The 21363-nt window shown below is 39.9% G+C and overlaps 1 protein-coding gene across 3 annotated transcripts in view; it reads left to right on the top strand.

Annotated features, from left to right (window-relative positions):
- TRIM9 (tripartite motif containing 9) overlaps window positions 1-21363 on the top strand; it is a 119201-nt gene that overhangs the window by 50220 nt on the left and 47618 nt on the right. For all 3 annotated transcript variants that reach the window (XM_025392435.1, XM_025392436.1, XM_025392434.1), the window contains exons 2-3: window positions 18559-18654; window positions 20971-21093. In XM_025392435.1, coding sequence (XP_025248220.1) covers window positions 18559-18654; window positions 20971-21093 — 219 coding nt within the window. The remainder of the gene's footprint in view (window positions 1-18558; window positions 18655-20970; window positions 21094-21363) is intronic.

The following is a 21363-nucleotide window of genomic DNA, read 5'->3' as shown; positions in this document are numbered from 1 at the left end:
ATTGTTCTTTCTTAAAAGAAAAAAACAAAACAAAAATGACTGCCAACAGAAACTCTCACTTAGTGGAGATGCTAGGGAGTGGTGGTAGTGACAGTTATTTATCTAGCCCATGTCACTCATTTTTTTACTGGCCTCTCGTACAAGTTAGATTAGGTTTAGCCATATAACAAAACAAGGTTGGCTTAAAATCAAGATTTATTCTTCATTCACATAATATAAATACAAAGAAAGGCAGTCAGCATACAGTGGCTGCACTGTCATTCAGGACTTAGGTTACTTCTTTCTGGTCCGCCATCCTTGGCCTGAAGTTTCCACTCTCTGAGTTGCCTCATGGTTCAAAATGGCTGCTTGAGTTCCAGTCGTTAAGGCCATGACCCAGACAGTAGAAAGAACAAAATGGGGGAAAGGGCAAAATGGCACCAACACCACCCATCTGAGTAAGTTTCCTTTAAAGAACTTTCTCAGAAACCCCTCTCAAAAACATCAGCTACATCTCAGTGGCTAATCCTAGCTGCAGAGGAGGTTCAGAAATTATTTTTAGCCAGGTACATTACTGCTTGGAATAATATAGGATGGGTTAGGATGGAAGAAGAGACGCCTTTCTTCCTGGATATTTAGAAGGCAGTTGGTAGCCCCTGGAACAATTTGGGTTGTTGACCCTTCCAAAAGATATTTCCTTCATCAGTGCAACCTCATTTTTTTCTGCATCCATATCATTCTGTGGACCCCTGTTGAATCTGCTGTCTGAAATCACTAAATCTTCTTACATGTTTCTGTAAAATCACATGTTGTGCAGATTTTTAAATTTTTTAAAGATTAAAAATTTTTTAATTTTTTTAAAAATTAAAAACAAATTAAAAATTTTTTTAATTTAATTTCCTCAAGGACAGAACATGTAAGCTGATTCAATTTAGACCATTGCTGCAATCTACGAGAATCTCTTTGGATCCTAAATATGTCATTTAACTTAAATATATGCATTGATTCAGTAAGAATCAATATGACCAGATTTAATATTATAATAGTAATTTAAATATATGCACATGTATTTGGCCTCTTGAGCTTTAAGCTTTCTATACTGCATTAAAATAAAAATGTTAAACCAAACAGGACCAAAGTTAGAACACTGCCCTATGCCTTTGGAAAGGAAATTCTGGAAAATTCCTACATTGACACATATCTCAGCTACCACCTCTTCTCAGTTTCATTCTGCTGCTAGAGAACTAAAAAGTATTCATATAATTAGTGAGCTGCACAGTTCTGTTAACTTTGTGCATATCCCATAAAAAGGGATAAAAGTACTCTAGGTCATGAATCCTAATATTTGATTTCCTGTTCAAATTATATGTAAACTTCTGTGGCATCACTCTTCCCTAGTCCCTCAGAGTTGGCCCTAGGTGAGGACACACTAATTAGCTTTCTGGGCCACAGACAGGCCTTAGATAGAACTGCTCAAGTGTGTTTATGGGGCCAACAGGCATTTCAGCACTACCCCAGCTGCCTAATACTTGATTCCAATTTGTTCTCCATCCTCTATGTATCTCTTGACCTTTCTCTTCCCTCCATTGTTCCCACTATTCCCTGCCAACCCCCTTTGGAAACTCCTTCCTCCAGCTCCATGTCTCAGTGACCCTCTGCTCACAAGGCCATAAAGTCTATACACTCTGGGCTTTCTTTCCTTTCCCATTTTTCCTTCCTCCTCTCCTCTTTTTATACGTAACTCCAGTTAATTGGCCATTAGCATATCTGGGTTCTGTCATTCAAACTATATAACAGAAATGAGGAAAAGGTGATATTCTAAGTATAAGACATTTGGGAAGACGATTGTCACAAAACTGAAGCACTCCAGTAACACCATTCTTAGAAATTCAGAGGAAGAAACACTATAAGATATATCATGTATACATTTTAGGACCTCTTATAAGCAAGTTATGCTATGAACATTATTAACCACCAGCTTGGATAACATTTTATGCCAGGAATAGATATATAGAGACATGTATGTATATGTATATATTTATATACCTATATTCCTAGAACAGAGTACAACGAAGATTAAAGGAGGCAGGGGAGGTTGTGTTTACCCAGAGAAGGCTGAGAATGGATCTGCAATAAGAGGAACTGCCAGGAGGCAGGTCTGTACCAGAGTAGGTTAGTCTTGGGGTCCTGGGCAAAGCTCATGAAGAAGGGACACCAGTTCCTCCACCCCTACCTGCAAATAGGACAAAGCCTCCAGTGACCTTAGAGGAATGCTCTTCCCCCAAGGAAGATGTTCAATGTAAGGGATGGGAAAAGAGAGACTTCATCTTAAAAAGATAATATCGGGTTTACCTTTGTAACCATCAGTATAAAATTAATGTCATTTTAAGGTCCCCTTTCCTGACCAAAACTGTTCCCACTCTTCTCAGCATTAAGGAAAATTACTTCTTTAACTACAGACAAAGTATTTCACTTTACAACTAGAAATAAAAGATTTAAAATGGAAATCTTTGGTTTAGCTAAAATTTTAATGTGAATGAATTTCCCTGGAAGGAGAATGGAATATTTGGCCAATCATTCTTAAGTGACAGGTTTCAGATCCTTCCTAAGCTTTGCAAGGAGGAAGGAAGAGGAGACTGGCACCAGAGGATAGGCTAAGGGGACAAGGGAAGCGCCCAAAACGGAGATGCAGGCTTTACCAGATTTCACCATAACTATCTTCTGCTGGGTAGGGACAATGACAGGCTGGGTCTTGAGTGATTTCTGTCACATACTTGCAATGGCTTTGAAAAACCAGCTCACTTAGCATAATGCATCATCATGCTGGAGTGAGGGAGTTGATTTAGCTATCAAGTTTGCATTTTGCAGAGGGCCTGCATCATGGTCTTGAATATTCACATCCTTATTGAAAACTGTGCACTCATCCCCCTCTCAGACCTGTGCTGAGGACGCCACCTCACTCCGACAGAGCTTCCTGCTCCGGCAGTGAGCCACATTGTTCAGAAGAAAACCCTGGCTTAATGGATTCGGGGATACAAGGTTACATGGAATTCAGTTTATTAATTTTATACCACTAGATTGATAGCAATTTTTTCTTACAAGTAGGCATTATTCTTTATATAAATGTTATTGGGAAAACATATTTATTAAACATTATTTGAAAGACTTAACATCATATTAGGCTTTAAAATTTTTTAAGACAAAATGGTTCTATGTATTTTTAAGCAATAAAATAAGACAGATTACTAAGAAGAAGAAATAATAGTAAAGAGAAACAAGTGTTATTGTACAATAGCAGCACCTAATCTTAACAGAGAAATAAATAATGAGAAATTAAATTCCCATACTGGCTGCCTTAAGAACTGCTCTGGGACTCTCATCTTTTCAAGGAACTAATGTCGCTGGAAATCAGACAAAAGGCAGTTGGGGGTTAATCCTTGTCATTTGCTATGAGATGCTTTAAAACCTATTCTCTACACCTGGGATTGAAACATCGTTGACATTCATAAGAGGGCCAGGTTGTGGGCTCACACTTGGGTGAGGAGCAGAGTGGGCTGCAGCTCAAAGCAGGCATTTCCCTGCACTTTGTTCTGGGTGTGTGATGTTAGCGGCAGCTTCAGCAATCACCTTGTGTAACCTGCCCTTGCGTGTGCAAGCTTATCACAGCCTTTTCTTTGGAAATGATTTCACAGTTATTTTGTCGTTTACAAAATCAACTAATTCTCATGGTGAGATTTATTTTCATGGGAGTCAAATCTTAGATTCTAACTAGCAGAGAGAAAACTGTTGTCATGGAAACCATTCCTATTTTCACTAGGCTGGAGCTGCAATTCACTGTGTGGAAATGGATTGACAATGATGCTGAGGGAAAGGGTGAAAAGAAATCAGATGTGGCTTAAATTCTTTTTTCTGAATAATATTGACAGTCATTACTAATTTTGTAGTGGAAGGAAATTGACCTATAAATACTGAATCATAATAAGCCTTTCAACACTAGGTATGAAAAAACCTAAATCTATTATAGAAGCTATTTGAGATCTCTCAGAGAGTTTCTCTTTTGCCAGTGAAAATGATCAGATATTAGAATAAGATTGTATTTTATTTTCAGAATAATTGAAGCAGTGGTAGTAAGCAGAAGAGTTAAGGGTCATTTAAATTCAGGCTTTGTAAATGTAACGTTAGTACTATCAGAGAAGGACTCTGTGGTTCATCATTAATATGAAAGGATTACACGCTTCTCAAACTCTTAATCAAAGTAAAGAAACCACACACATCTACTCACAAGTTCTTAAAAACTTACAGCATCGTGAGTTGACTAGAAAGGGGAGATGTGTACTACAAGCCTTATGGCATTTGAACCTTTCTAAAAAGCAGGACACTTCTCAGAGCGGGTGAAAGTATGAGCAGAGGGTACATGTTGTCCAATCCCTCACTTCAGGGCTCCAGTCACTCCTACTCCCTCTGAGGAACTGCCACTTCTCAAAGTAGGCATAGATAAAATTGTGTTATTGTGGGAGGGCACACAGACCAGAGTGAGCAGTTATCATGGGACTAGATGTCGGGTGCTGCCGGGTACAGGCAATAGAAGAAAAGCTGACAACATAACCAGAGGAGAGGGGCATGAGAGATGGTAGAGTCTTCAGCAAATGCAGTAATAGCCTCTGAGTGAGGCGTCCCAGTATCAAATATTTAAAAAATTCAGTCAACTATTTCTATTGGTCAGTTATAAGTGGCTTGAGGATTTTGTGGATATCTGTTTAAATTCAGAGGTCCAGCTGAAAATATAAAACCATCCGAGGAAATATTTACTTTTTCTTACACAGTGGAGGTCTTAATAAAGAGACTTTATCCTCATATACTTGATCCTGTTATATATTTAAAAGTTTATTTTAAAATATAATTTATAATAAAATACACAATTCTGAGGTTTACAGTTACATAAATGTAAAAAAAATTATTCATGTAACCACCACTCAGATCAAGAGATAGGCCATTCCATACCTCAGAGAATCCCCTCATGACACTTGCCAGTCAACCTGCTGCCTCCAAAGGTCACCACTTTCCTGACTTCCATCGCCATGAAACTGTCCTTGAACCTCATTTAAATACAGCACGTACTATTTGGCTGTGTGGCTTCTTTTGCTCAACACAGTGTTTTTAAAAACATTCACGGTTTGCGTGTATCATTAGCTTCCACTTTTTTGTTGCTGAGCAGTATTGAATTGCATGAATACACACGGTTTATTTATGCATGTTACTGTTGGTAGACATCTGAGCTGCTTTCAGCTCGGGGCTATTATAAATAAAACTATTATGAACATTGTATGCAAGTCTTTTGTGGACATATGCTATCATATAGAGTTGGGATATGTTTAACTTTATTGGGAAGAGCCAGTTTTCCCAATTGGTTTTACCATTTTAACTCTCTCACTAGCAACATGTGAGGCTCCAGACGTTCCATGTCCTCACCAGCACTCCAAATCGTCAGTCCACTACTGGGTAGTGGTCTCTCACTTGTGCCCCCTTTGTTTTTAAGAAGCTATGCCAATCTTTGCATCAGTGTTGTAAAGGCCTGGTAAGGCCTTCTAAATTCAGATCTCATGATTAACATTTCCTAGTCATTTCTAATGACCCCTTGCCTTTGAGAAAACTGTAGCTTTTTCTAATGTAAGTAAAAGTTTAAATAAGCTGATATTTCAGGGAAGACATTAACTGATGATCCGAACAGTTAAGCTGGAATGAACCACTTTAGTATCCAAAACATACATCACTTTTGGCTTCTGAACTGAACAATAGCCACTTTCTCTGAAGGAACTTAAAATCTCCTCCCTGTCCCTACTTTTAAGACGTTATTAAAACTTGGTAGTTTATTGCAGACTGATAGAGAAGCTTCACTCTTGGTGATTGGCAGGAAGGGCTGTTGAACCAGCTCAGTCTCACAGAATTCCTAGTTTATCAGGTGGTCAGATGCTTTACATACTTCACATGTGGATGAAAAGACTACCCCATTCTTGTTTCTTAACCTTGAAATGTGTTCACATTGTTGCAGTGGACCAGATTCTTTTTATTCTTTGTGGTCATTTTGCCTTTCCTCTAAGGCTTTCCTCTCTCTAACTCAAAAGGAGACCAGGAGATGCATATACAGAACAGGTTTACAAAATATCAAGTGAAGCAATCCGACCACCGCCAAAGGTGGTAAGCATTCAGCTCTTAACCGACTGCCTTCTCAGGTGTGTTAGGTTTCTATTGCTGCCATGAAACAGTACCAAAAACTTAGCAACTTAAAACAACATAGATTTTACACTCCTATAGATCAGAAGTCCAACAAACAGAGCTGAGTTCCTTTCCGGATGCTTTAAAGGAAAATCCATTTCCTTCCTCCGTTTTCAAAACCAGCAGTGTGGCTTCTCTCTGATCCTTCTTCTGTCATCACATCTCCCTTGGACCACAGTCAGGAAAGTTCCTCTGCTTTTAAGGACTCATGTCATTAAATTGGGCTCACCTAGATAATCCAGGATAATCTCTCCATCTCAAGGTCTGTAACTTTAATCACATCTACAAAATCACCAGTTCTGGGGATTCGGGCATGGACATTGTAGAGGACCATTATTTTGTCTACAGCATCAAGAAGCAGAATTCACATGCAGGTGATTGAACCCCGTCACCCTGATTCCATTGGCTGAGCCTGACTCTCAGTGATGCTGCTGACCCACAGGTGCTCCCTTGAAGTGAACATGTACTAATGCTGCTGAATGGTGTACGTGTAACAAGTACGGCTTTTACCCTCCCGAGGCATCCTGCAGGCTAAGGAATAGATGGTAACGCTGCTGGTTGTATTCACCTTCCAGTAAAGTTTAAAGGCAATTTGTGACTTTAATCTTAGATACAGGAGTTGCTTTTATGTTCTTGGAAAAAAATTTTTTTAAAGAGCCAAAGAGACTCTGTGTCTTTGTTCCAGTAATAAGTTAGAAATTTCATTATTAATTAATAATTTCCAAATGAAATTTCTAACTTAATACTGGAATAAAGACACCCTAAAATTATTGGACATTCAGAACTTCACAACAGTCCACCAGAGCCATCCTGGATGTATGCACTTAAGTGCAAAAAAAGCCCCCTCTTTCTTTTCTGATCTGATCACCATTGTGAGCTAACTTTTAAAGTGTATGAGAGGTTGGGAGGTTTTCTGTTTTTGTTTTTGTTTTTGTTTTATCAAGGGTTTAGGTCATGCATGCAGGATAAGGAAAAGGGAAATAGTTTTTCCTGTTTTCCCAAGTTCCATCTAAGAGTAGTATTCCTAGTGGGAACCATGTTACAAAGAGTGCTTGGGTTTCCTAGCTGACCTACACAATCATATTAAAAAGCAATATATTTTTATAAAGTGGCTGTCTGTATTAATATCTAGATAATTTATAAATTTAATTTCCTATTTAATCTCAGAGTTATTTAGAATGGTGCTTCTTAATTTCCAAGAGATAGTAAATAGTAAGTAAAGCATTTTGAGGAATGTAGTGAGGTGATGGGGAATCAAAGTTATTTAATTTTGACTTAATCATGGACAAATCTTAGTTTACATGGGATGAAAGACAGTAAGGTAACAGTTTGCAAAATGGAGAAGCATAGCAAAATATCCGAATTAACTGGTGATTTGGGATTAAGTTATTAAAGGAAATATGATAAATCTGTAAAAGGTAAAAAGAAAAAAATGATTTATTACAACTAGGAATATATACAATGTGGATGGAATAAAGCCAAGTACGTCAGTTAACACAATAAATGTAGATAGTCCAAATTTCCCTGTGATAAGGGAAAAAACTGTCAGATTAAGTTAAAAACAAATCTAGTTTTAAAATAAATGATGGGCAGTTATACCAGAGAGTGGGAGAGAGGATACACAGTCAGCCCTCTGTATGCATCGGTTCTGCATAAACAGATTCAACCAACACTGGATTGAAAATACTTGAGAAAAAAATAATTGAGCCTGTACTGATCATGTCAAGACTTTTTTCTTTGTCATTATTCCCTAAATAGTATAGTATAGCAATTATTTACATAGTACTTACATTGTATTAGGCATTATAAGTAATCCAGAGATGATTTAGGGGTGTCCAAGGAAGGGAATACTGGCATGGGTTCTTAGTTTCCGTTTCTGGTTGGGCCAGTAAAGCCCCTTTTCCCATTCCCCTTTTCCACTTATTACTAGAGACAGAAACTAAAATCTATGGCTTCAAGCTGCTAAAAGCCTAAAACAAAACAAAACGGACAATAACAAAATAAGGTGGGTCAGACAAGCATGAAGTATATACAGTGGTGTGCTGACAAACCGGCTCTCAAAAAAAGCAAAAACAAATTTTTATTTGTAATGTTTGCCAATGTCTCTGGTGTAAATGCATAGTTGATTTTACGCTACCAACATGACATTGCTAACATGGAAGAGATGTTGGCTCTTTTGTGCTGTGGGCTGGCTCATCAACATGGCAGGTTTTTACTGCAATGAGATGGAAGAGCCACTTTTTGCCTTAGGGCATGGCAAAAAGGAACTGTTGCCTCACACAATATTCATCATTTATTGGGGGAAAATTGATTTGCGAAGTCTCTGGCTTTTACCTGGAGTGCTGGAAGCCATAGATTCTTGCAAGCAATTGTGATTGAAGGCATGAAACTTTAATACAGTGGCAGAGGTACAGGCTGTGAAGTCACTACCACTCTGTGCAAGGCTGTGTCAGAGAGCATGCTTTCCTGTGGGTATTCTAAACCATTATATGTGCGTTGTTAGGCAGTTACCAAGAATTTACAACTGAGGATCAAAAATATGCCTTCCTTGGGCTAAGCCTTTGTGTAAATATTGGATTTTACATTCCAGAGATGGACTACAGAATAGATCTCCTTTTTGCACATGCTACCCTCTCTTTTCGAGGAGCCCTAACCAGCACTCTAGGAGTCCTTTTTCCAGAAAGCTGTTTTCTCTACACATCTCTCTGGCTGCCTTCACGTCCACTCTGGGCCACCATGTTCTTCCAGGTGGTATAGCTTTCTCCTTTATCTGAAACTACCAGGGAACAGTTTTAAGATAAGAAAAACAGTTTTGAGATCCAATTATTCTCAATTCTCTAGATAGAAAATTTCAGTTCTACAAGTAGTGTTTTTTCACTAAATAATTTAAAACATGCTATTAGAAATGTGTGTACTAAAGTGAAAAATCAGATATTTTTCATGTAAAAATGATTTGACTGCACTCTTTCAAAGACTCAAATATTAGTGTTAAGAAAGGATAGACTTATTCACCCCTCAAGTTTCCACTTAGATCTGTATAGTCATTAAGACTTTTTTATTTAAGAAATGACTTTTTATTCTTTATTTCACAAGCAGAACATTCTCATTTCAGAAAAATCAGAAAATCAAAAGAACTTTAAAAAGAAGAAAAAAAGCCCTCAATTTCACCAGAGATACACTACGAATAGCCTTGATAATTAACCCTTAATGTGTATCCTTTGAAATATCTTGTACATTTATATGGAGATAATGCATGTCTCTATATAACATATGGCAACAAAATTTGAGTCATGTCATATATCTATTGCTATCTTGAAATCTGTTCTTTTCACTTAATGTGTTATAAATATTTTCCCATATGACTAAATACGTTACTACCCCCTTTCAATAGCTATATAATACTCAGATAACACTATGTGCCAGGACGGCCTGCCAGGCTTTATACATATACAATCCAGCAAGATGGGCACTATTATTATTCAAAATTTTTATAGGTGATAGAATAGGACAAGGGAAGTTAAGGAAAGGAAAGTTAAGTGGTCCAAAGTCACGAATCTGTTAAGAAACACAGCAGAGATTTAGACCTAGATAGTTTGGGGCCAGAATTCATGCTATTAACTGCTAAACTGTAGTGTAAGTCACTGTATAGGTCTCTATAATTTATTTAATTAATCTCCTATTTTAGAATAATTTGTTTCCTTCTTGTTGCAAAGAGTTGAAATGAAATTCATGTAGCAAAGATTTGAAAACATTCTTGATTATTCCTGTTTCCCGAGGTGAAACTGCATTAAACTTTCAAAATAGAGGATTTTTAAAAATCCTACTCCCAAAATGCCCCTCTGAGTGGTCAATCCAATGCACACTCCTGCTGAAAGTGATGAGAGTACTTCTTTCCTGTGTGTCACTCTAAATATTTTCATTTGTGTTTTGTTTTTGTAATCTGATAAGCAAAGAATGGAATCTCATGTTTAAAATTTTACCTCTTAAAGTTATCAGTATGTGGGGGAGAAGGGACCCTTTTTCAAAAACTTCTTACTGCTTTTTTCCTAATTAAGGCCTAAATTCTCACAGGGTTTATTTGTGAAGCACTTAGAAGTGGTCCTGGCACATAGAGTGCTATCTAAGTGTGTGTTAAACAAATGTGGATTTTCTCGCTGTTGATGACTGTTTGTAATCAAGGTGGGCTTTACCACCAAGAAGCCTTAGAAGCAAAAACTGGAAAACAATTCAGAAAATTCAGGTGGCCTGTTGAAGAGGAAGTGAAAAGTCATGGATTACCAGTTTTAATAGATTATGGTCAGAGCATCTAGTTCACAGAATCTCTATTCTTTAGCATTTATACTTATTTTGTGGACAGATACATGTATATGATAGCTTTTGGTAAACATTCAAGGGGTATATTCTCTTCTATATATAATATAAAGAGAATATGCATAATATAAACCTTTGGAACACATTCATATAAATACAACTGAACTTGTTAATTGGATTATCCAGATAACCTGTATTCTTGTTTATTATTTATCTGCTGGATCTATAATATTCTAAAATAGATGATTTCTACAAATAAAAATGTGTTTTGATTTTTGTTTTTTGAGAGCTGGTTTATCAGCACACCACTGATTCTTGTGACAAAGAGGAAGAGCAAAAGAGCTAGCAGAAAATCACAGTGCCTCTTTAGGCTAAAAAGCAAGCCATATGGCCAAGGATGACAAGGGGGTAGGGACACATGCTCCATCTGCAGGAGGCACTGCAAGTCATGTGACAAAATGGAGCCAGAGCAAATTGTTCTGAACAATACTACAGTCTACCTCACTGTTTGAATAATTGTAGTTGACCAAACCCTAAGTCAAGACGTGGTATGACAAGAGTGTTTTACTGATTTATGTATGTATATTTTAACTTTATTCTTACTACAAAAATATCATTGGGCCAGGTACAGTGGCTCACACCTGTTATCCCAGCCCTTTGGGAGGCCGAGGCAGGCAGATCACAAGGTCAGGAGTTCAAGACCAGCATGACCAATATGGTGAAACCTCGTCTCTACTAAAAATACAAAAATTAGCTCGGTGCGGTGGTGCACACCTGTAGTCCCAGCTTCTCAAGAGGCTGAGGCAGGAGAATCTCTTGAACCTGGGAGGCGGAAGTTGCAGTGAGCTGAGATCATACCACTGCACTCCAGCCTGGGCAAGAGAGCAAGACTCCATCTCAAAAATAAATAAATAAAAGTAACATTGGTTGAGTATCTCTTATCCAAAATGATTAGGACCAGTAGTGTTTCAGACTTTGAGTTTTGCAGATGCTGGTATATTTACATTTTACTTACCAGTGGAGGATCACTAATCCAAAAATCTAAAATCTGAAGTGCTCCAAAATTCCCAACTTTTTGAGTGCTGACAAGATGCTCAAAGGAAAAGTTCATTGAAATATTTCAGATTTTGGATTTTCAAAACAGGGATATTCAACCTGTACTACTTATTGAATTTTAACAATATGCTAGACATTGTGTAGAACTTTATATACGTGATTTCATGTAATCCTCATGGTAGTCCTATGATGTAGGTTCTGTTATTATCCCCATGTTGCAGACGAGGAAACTGAAACTTAATATTTTAGATTGGGTTCCCTGGACACAGACTCTTGAGAGATGGTTAGTTGTTGAGTGCTCTTGGTAGATTCACCTGGAAGTGAGGAAGCCAGGATTGAACTGAGGCTGAAGCTAACCTGCAATGACCTCAACCAATCCAACTAGAAGTTCTAGATCTGGGATGGTTCTTCAGGGTTGTCCCAAAATTGAAGCAAGGGGGCCCCAGCCATTCACTTACCATGGGACATCCCCAGAAGGGGACGTAGCTTTGAGTAAGGCAGTTAGTTCCCTGTGGCCAAGAGCAATTCCTAGTGTAATCTATCAACATTTGCATCCTTAGTGATGTGCTCCCTCACTTGTCCTTCAAGGTAACTTTTGCCTGCTGAAGGGTCAGCTCATTGCCCAGAGATTGCCCTGCTCTCCCTGGGTCAGAGGCAGGGGTAGCAACTGTCACTAACTAGTTGGACACTAGTTAAAGTGGTAAGGACAGATTTTAATGCATAAAAAGGACAGATTTTAATCAGTATATTGTTGCAACAGGGAAAAGAGTACATCATGAACTGAACTCAACTTCGATTTGTACAGAGGTAACTGGGCACTTTACCAGAGGAATGAGGGAATAGGAAAGGGATTGGGCAGGGGCTCAGAGTCACAGAATTGAAAAAATTCCAAAAATGAGGAAGGAAAAAATTGGTCTGTATGAAATCCATCTGGGTTTGCTAACGTCTGCTTATTGAAGTTAGACCCCTACCCCCTCACGGAGACTGGCAGATAGAGTCCCTTTCTTCAGGTGTTCAATGGAACAACATCAAATTCTTTTGGCAGCCTTGGATTTTTTCAGGCAGGTACTTTAAGGGAGGCTGCGTTCATCTTAGGAATTCAGCCTTGATCTGTTAGAAACTGTGTCAGTGTTTCTTCAAGTCTTTATAGGCCAAGGTTGAGGCCTAAGTGAGAAGAGGGCCCAGAGGACCCTGGCTATAACTTGGTCAAGGATAGAATCTTCCTTCCTTCCTTCCTTCCTTTCTTTTTTTTGAAGCAGTTTCATTCTTGTTGCCCAGGCTGGAGTGCAATGGTGCAATCTCAGCTCACTGCAACTTCCACCTCTCGGGTTCAAGTGAGTCTCAAGCCTAGGCCTACTGAGTAGCTGGAATTACAGGCGCCCGCCACCATGCCTGGATAATTTTTTGTATTTTTAGTAGAGACAAAGTTTCACCATGTTGGCCAGGCTGATCTTGGACCCCTGGTCTCAAATGATCCGCTTGTCTCTGCCTCCCAAAGTGCTGGGATTACAAGCATGAGCCACCGCGGCCAGCCTTGAATCTATCTTACAACCAATTAACAATAAGCAGCAGTTTAATGGAGCAAATCCCTACCTATAAGATTCCTCTGATACCAGCCTTGCCCAAAGCCAAGAGCCTCACCATACTCCACTGATGGCGTATCTCACATACAATCACATATATACGCATACACATTCTTACACACTTATACACTCATAAACTCACATTCTTACCCACATATACATAGACTTTCACACACTCACATGCATATGCACACTCATACACACACACACCCTTTGTCCCTATACTGTGTGCTTCCATTCCCAGGCCCAGCTACTCTTTTGCAAATCATAGCCTGTTCACTGCCCCAGCTCTTTGCTGGGCTTAGAGGTAAGTTGACATCTCCAGACCAGCTGGTCTTGGAGGACTCCTGTCCATCTGACTGTAGTGAACTGGGGTTGGGATATATCCAGGATCTTCCAGCACCAGAGAAAGCAGAGAAGGGATCCATTCTTGCAGGCACTAAAGGTGCAGGCAGAAGGAATAGAAATTTTTCCTAGAAGGGGAATCAGGCCCCTTGGGTAGCTCAGCTTGATGGTTCCCCAAGTACCAGTCACTCTGTGAGGTCTCCTTCCTTTACTTCATTCCCACTTCACCCAATTTCTGCCCAAGATCTTAGGCCAGTAGTTGAAAAAGTTGGCAGTGGACCTGAATTCAAAGCTTTTTCCCTTCTCCGTGAGACTCCTCTCTCAGTCAGGGGACTTTTTCAAATTCACCAGAAAACTTCATGCAGGAAAAAAGTTGAATGTTTCATAGGTTAACTAGTCATGCTGTAATGTACATACTATCTGGCTGCTAAGCATAATCAGACCCCCTCATAATCAATCATAGTCATCCACTCACCTTCTCTGGTTGTACATGCTCTCACCATGGATTAAACAATTAAACAATTGTTTTGGCCTGTGAGGGTGAGAGAATTCTCTTTTTTTTGGAAGGCTGGAGCAAAGAGCATGAGTTTGCCATCACATGAGGGTTTGTGTTCCAGCTGTTCTGTAAGTGAATGGTGAAACCTTCACTCAGTGGTATCCTCTTGGCACCTCTGCAAAATGGCAGGGAGGTTATTGGGATTGCACTGAAAGCACTCATCAGAGTTCCTGGCTCATAAGAAATGACCAATGTATTAGAATTATTAGAATTTCTTTCTTACACTTTTTAATTGTGCCATGTCAGTAATGTACTGAGTAACCGGCAATGAGTAATCACTGAGTAATGTGACTCAGAGATCAATATTTCATTAGAAAAACTGTTATTCTCCTGGGCAGCCTTCCCTCAAAGTCCCACTACATCAATGGTCGCTGTTTTCGTGAGTGTTGTGTTTACCTTTGAACCTGGGAAGGAGCGGGAGTGGGCTTTGGCTCCTGGGCCCAGCGGTGTTGCGGTGCCTGAATGGCATGCACTGTGATACAGCACCAGAAGGTGCCCGACGCCCAGGGAGGCAGCTGGGTCATTTTCTGGGCCATCAAGCTGCCCGTGCTTGTTTGCCGCCTCATCTGTTTTGTACCAACTCTTCGAGTGACCCTTTTTGACCCATCCTGAGCCTGTAACTTCAGATCCCAGACAGCCAGAAAGCTTCTTTTCATTTGTCCCAGTTTATCTCTATCCAATATTCGTGGTAATTGAGGGGAAAAGGCCAGGTGAAGAGTGTTTACAGCATGCTCAGCAGCTTGGGCAAGTGAGGCGTTGGGTGGGATGGATTGAATTGCATTACCCATTTGCTGAGAGTGAGAAGTAGGTCCTGAAACGTCCTCCACAGTCTCTCCCAGGGTAAATGCCTGATCTCTCCCTCCTGGGTAGGCAAGGGGAGCCAGGGTCAGGGTGGAAGCTGAGAGTGAAAGCCACACAAGGAGGGAAGGAGGAGGCAGAGTTCTTTGTTTCTCTCCTTCAGGCTTGAACAACTTGTCATCTTTCTGGGAGACCTCGGTGATCCTCAGCATGCTCCCAGCCGAGAACAACTTGACGAGATCAGGGCTTCAGCTGCGTCATTTTTCTCCTCTCACTCACCTGCAGATCGTGACACCTTTTCAGTACCTAGAAAATGAATATCCAAGACATCTGAATGTCACTGCTTAGGCATTATAAACAGCTTTAGAACTGTACCTTTCTCCCTTAAATGACTGCTTGTACCGCCAAAGATGCCGTGATGAAAACACGTACTACATATTTGCATCTTCATTGTTCTGGTCATAAATTTCCAGCGCTGCTCTGTGGTCCTGAATACAGAACATCTTTGTTAGCACAGAGTAGGAATTTAAATGCATCTGGGAGACAAAATCAGTCAATAATAATGTTCTTCTACATCAGATGGAGCTTATAAATGTGATCAAAACACCATCCTATAAAAACAATGTGCATATAAATCCTTGCAATAAGAGTACTTTCTACTGATAGTCTTCCAGGATTTTTCGTTGTCTCCTCAGTTTCTACAAGTGGACAAAGCTTAAGAGAATGATTTCTAGATCTTTATCTTATAATGCAATTGTTTATCAAATACCAGAATAATCAACAGCCAGGTAGAAGGCATTCTTGGGACTGAACATAAACACAAAGAGGAAATTGGAAATAAATTGATTTTTGCAGTTCACTTATTGCTTTGTCATATAAAATCCTGGGACTAAATGGGACCAGAACTCTTTGTCTACTACTAGGAATAATTGTATTTCTAAGTATACAGCAGCACCTGGTCAAAAAATCTTTATGGGTATCAAGTCTGACTTATACAGACACAATTAATTGCAAGGTTGGAATACAAGATGCCAGGCAGCCTTGCTTCTGTGTAACCAAGTCAATTTTGCTTCTGTACTGAAACATCTAAGTGTGGTTACTAAACATAGGTTATAATAAAAAGAGGAAGAAAACTATGGTAGTCCAGCAAACTTTTACTCATTCAGGAAAAAAAAAGATATGAGTTCTAAAGTAACAATGAAAAAAATTTCTTTCTTTAAAATATGTATCTCATGTTATTGCCTGCTCTTCCAAATGAGACCCATTTTCCCTCTTTTAGCCCTTGGGCTCCTGGAAATATTAATAGTTATTGAGGAGATACTTTTACTCCAAATAGTGTTGTAGCTGAGACCCAATCATAAAGAATTTTGCAGCTGTAGGCTCACTTTGAGCTTTATCTTAGTTGTGTTGGTCTTGCCTCTTGGAGCCTGAATACACAGAGCCAAGTACAGGTGATCAAAAATGTTCTCCAACAGACCATGTTCCAGGAATCTGTCCTGCGAATCCCCCCAGTCAGCAGGTGTTTGTGTGAGCAAGAATGAAGAAAGCAAATAAGAGTTAACAGCTGGTCAGGCGCGGTGGTTCACACCTGTAATCCCAGCACTTTGGGAGGTCGAGATAGGCGGATCACTTGAGGTCAGGAGTTCGAGACCAGCCTGGCCGACATGGAGAAACTCCATCTCTACTAAAAATACAAAAATTCACTCGGTGTGGTGGTGCACTGCTGTAATCCCAGCTATTCAGGAGGCTGAGGCAGGAGAATTGCTTGAACCCGGGAGGCAGAGATTGCAGTGAGCCAAGATCGCACAATTGCACTTCAGCCTGGGTGAGAGAGTGAGACTCTGTCTCAAAAAAAAAAAAAAAAAAAAAAAAGAGTTAACAATCAGCAAGCATCATGCACTGTGCACCAGTAGGGTAGTAGGGTTCTGGGCTTTAGATATAGTATCTTATGCAATGCCCACAAAACCCAAGAATAGTACTCTTCCTCTCATTTTATGGATGAGGTAAAACTATGTATAAAGGGTTGAACAGCCAGTAACTGGCGGCATTTCTGAATTCAGAATTATCCCTTTAACTAGCAGGAGCTTTCACATTGATTAATGCATTCAACCCTTACCATAACCCAACTACAAAGTATTACTATTCTTTCCATCTTTTCCATTGGAGTAATTCAGACAAAGGTAACTTTCTCAAGGTCACACTTAGTAGGGGATAGAGCAAGAATCTGCAACCTTTCAAAGCCTATGTTCTTTCTACCATCCTACATTGCCTCAACCAAGCATTTGGTGTGCATATTTTTAGACAGTCAGTGTCCAACTTTGTATTTAAAAGACAAATATAAGAGAAAAGCATTCACAGCACCAAGAGATATAATTTTAAGGTTCTGTCCTTTTACAGAAACGAAAGGGTAGATGAATCATTGTGTTGGCAAGGAGAATAGGCTTTAGTTTGCAAAGAAGGCAGTGCAGGAAAGGGAGTCTGTCTCTGTACCTGAGGTACGGAAGGGTAGACCCAGACTGCTAGGAGGGGAAGAAATTTGTATCAAGTACAGTGATACTTGATATAAATTCCTGCTAGCAATAGAAAACTCCAGAACAGTGACTTAAATAGGAGTTAATTGTTCTCGCATAACAAGAAAGCTAGTGGTGAAGGTTTCAGGTGCTGGCTCAGCTGCTCAAAGATGCTGTCAGAACCCGGCTCCTTCCCCTCCCATCCCTCCACCCATACCCTATTGGCCTTCTCCTCATGTGAGCCAGAAGACATCACATCCATCCTAAAGTCAGGAACCACAGGGGAGAGGCTGCATCAATCACAGTGGTTCCGTATCAGCAGAAACACAAAAGCTTTCCCAGACCCCTTCAGTCCCCAGTAGACTTCCACTGAGGTCTCGTCCATCAGGATTGTGTACCACGGCCACCCCAGCAGACGAGGAGGCTGGAAGAGCAAGTACCTACCTGGACACCTTGCCAACCCAGCAGAACTGCCTCCTCATATGGATGGGGTGGTGTGGGAAGAAAGAAAGAGAGTAAGCCTTGGTGTAGGAGGCTAGTGTGGAAAGGACACAAATGTGCTAGGGCAGCAGGGCTGTACTTGGGAGAAGGAAGAGGACATAGATGAGGCGGGAGTGGAATGTCGTCCTGCCCTTTGAATTTGTGATTATATTTAAGTGGTCACAGAGGATCACACCAATACCTACCCCTTCCTTCATCCTGTTATTGACTCTCTTCATTCTTTCTGCCTTAATCCCAGACCAACAGCCCTTGGTGCTAAGTAACGTTGATAAGAATTAGATCATCTGACTCACTATTTTGTTTTGCTTTTTTAGTCCTTAGCAAATAATATGTATTCAATAAATGATTGCTTAGTTAATCAGTGAAGGAGATGAAGAAATTCTAGGTTGATATTGGCTGGTGAGGGCCTTTGACTGCTGTGGCCAGAAGTGTTCACTGCTTCCAAGGAGAAACTACTCAGGAGCCCAGCGAGTTTGGACACCAGAATCTACCCGTACAAATGCCAGCAAAAAGGTCTAACCTCAGACAAGAGGAATCTGAGGAGGTTGATGACTCTCCAGTTTTGAGTCTCACTGAAAACACCTGTGTGGCCTTGTTGCTGCTTCCTGTGATTATAGCTTCATGGCTTCCTTCTTTGTCTTTGCAGAGCCAGCTCTCCCAGGCGCTGAACGGACTGTCAGACAGGGCCAAAGAAGCCAAGGAGTTTCTGGTACAACTCCGCAACATGGTCCAGCAGATCCAGGTACGGGTGTTACCTGGGACACAAGGAAACCCGTGGGTTAATACGTAACAGTGTGGCGGGAGAGTTTCCTTCTCCTCTTTGACTTTTATGTGTTGTGGGAAAATTCCTACTTTGTTGTTGTTGTTGTTCTTTACATACAAACACACACAGAGATCAGCTTCAAAGATACCCCTTCTTAAGGTAGTTGCTTTTTGCCAACAAGCCGGAAACACAGCCTGATTTTCCAACTGGTTCCTGTCTTCCACACTGAGGTCCTAATTCTCTACTACTGAATATTCAGAAAGAGGCCTGTTTCTTTGTAAATTCAGGATCCTTATTGCTGAGTTGGTAAAGCCCTGTAGGTTTCCAAAACACCTTGTAATAATTGTATCATTTAATGGTAACAGGTCACGGTTTTCTCTTTTTTTCTTCCTTCCTTTATTTCCTTCCTGCCTTCCTTTGTTTTCTTTTTCATTCCTCCCTTGTTCCTTCTTCCTCTTTTTTTCTTCCTTCCTTTCTGCCTTTCTTTCTTCTTTTCTTCTTCCCTGACACACAATAATGCTTCTCCTCTGCTTAGACATTTAAATATTTTTCAACCACGATCCCCTGGCAACTCCAATTTCAGATTGCTTTATCTAGACACAATGACCAGCAGTTCAACCAGCATTTAAGAGCTCATAAATTCTCCACTATAGCTGAAGGAGAAAAACCATAGACTGTATGAAACACTAAAATAATGACCCTGTGTACTGTTTAGCATTTTTATGTTTTGAGGTTTGTCTCACAGAAATAACTTGGCCTCCAGTAAGTTGACTAAGCTCATATTTAACCATGTCAAGGCAGAAATGGATTTTTAAATGTAAGCCACCCTTTCAAAGAGTTACACACTAATTTCTTTGCCTTTTTTTTGGCACACATGCCCATGTTAAACTTTTGATTCCCTAACAGCCTAGCAGTTTTGTATACTTCCTTCTGTTTTCCAAAGCAATAGAGTTTATCAATCAGTTCTTTCTTTACTCTGCTGGCATAAAATGTGCAGCCCCAGGCTTGCTTCTGCCCGGGCCTCTTCATCAGAGCAAAGCTTTCTTTCTGCTCTAAATCAGTGACAGAGCTTACAAGGGGAAGGTTTGCCCTCACCCCACCCTACAATATTACCCTTCATGTGGCACAGAGAGCTCTTAAATGATGTTTTCCAAGGGCCTTCTCTGAGAGTTCAAAAGCAATTGCCTTGAAAGCCAAAATTTAGCATTGCTCAAGCAATTACTAACACATTCCTTATACAAAGACCTTGCATTTGAAAACAATTACTAAATGCCTACCAGTTGATTATTACATAAAGAGACACAGTTCTTTATGACTTTGGTAATAAATTAAAATTTGTGCCTTAAATAAATTAAAATTGTGCCTTCCTTGCCAGCCCCCAAAAGTTTACAGTTTCCTCAACTGGGTGGTGCTTTTTAAGTACTACTAATGTATATGTGAGTATTTAGCTTTCATTTACTGTAAATTACTTTTTTTTCAGATTATGGTTTAAGAATCACAATTGCATATGTTACTCATTGAAAGGCTTATCCTTAATAACAGAGTATAACTCATTGAAAGAATTGCTTAAAATAAATGTTTATGGCATGTACAGATTTAAATCAAATAAAAATGTTATATCCAGCATTTAATTTAAACATCAAAGGGAAGCTATAATTCATTTAGCATGAAGTTGCCTTTCCCCTGCAAGGTGTTGGGTCATATCTGATTTTTATGGCAGGGTGATCCCTGTTACACACATTGATTGTTTTTGTCTGCCTACTATTTGCTTTCCTTAATGAAAGGGGCAAGTACTTGTATCCATTATTCTTGTATCTTATAAACTTCTGTTCTCATTGGATTATTGTTAACATTGAAGACCAGTGCCATCCTTTTTCTTCTTTATTCCTTTGAATTTAATGATTTCTCATACCTCAGCAATGCCCCACTCCCTCCTCATTGCCTTTTTGAATGCCAGCTTCCACCATACGTAGCTGGACATATGTGGCCTTCAAAAGCATTCATACACAACTCTGTAAACTAAAGCTTTGTTTTACTTAATATAATTCAAATTGTGGAGATGATTTCCTTTTGATAAATTTAAGCAATAAATATTTATCCTTTTAATCTAAATTTAAAGCAAAACATGACCAGTGTAGAATAAAGTTTATCCAGTTATTTTTTTAAAAATTACCAAATGTGCATTGTGGACAGAGTTCCTTTTCATTCCCTTCAGCAGGATGGGGGAGCTCTGTTTTCTCTGGCAGCCTGAGGCACCCAGCACCTTGCAGTTGAGAAATGTGCTCTATTACACAGGAGAACAGTGTGGAGTTTGAAGCCTGTCTGGTGGCCCAATGCGATGCCCTCATCGATGCCCTCAACAGAAGAAAAGCCCAGCTGCTGGCCCGCGTCAACAAGGAGCATGAGCACAAGCTGAAGGTGAGTACTGCATCATGGGAAGAGCATAAAGCCAACAAGCCAGGCTCCCGGGAGGCATGATGGACAGGCTGGGAGAATTCCTTCCCATGGACAGGAGAAGAGGATGCCCACAGCCTTGGGTAGCCAGTGGTCTGGCCAGAAAGGAGCAGACACATCCCTTCATTCACTACCTACTCCTTCATTTACCCAAATAATGTTTGTTGAGTGACTTTTCTCAGCCAGGAACTGCTGTGGACATAGGAATAATAAATCAAAATTCTTGCCTCTATG

Source organism: Theropithecus gelada, chromosome 7b (assembly GCF_003255815.1).
Source record: "Theropithecus gelada isolate Dixy chromosome 7b, Tgel_1.0, whole genome shotgun sequence".
Classification (NCBI taxonomy): Eukaryota; Metazoa; Chordata; class Mammalia; order Primates; family Cercopithecidae; genus Theropithecus; species Theropithecus gelada.
This window is presented reverse-complemented; position numbering and strand designations above follow the sequence as displayed.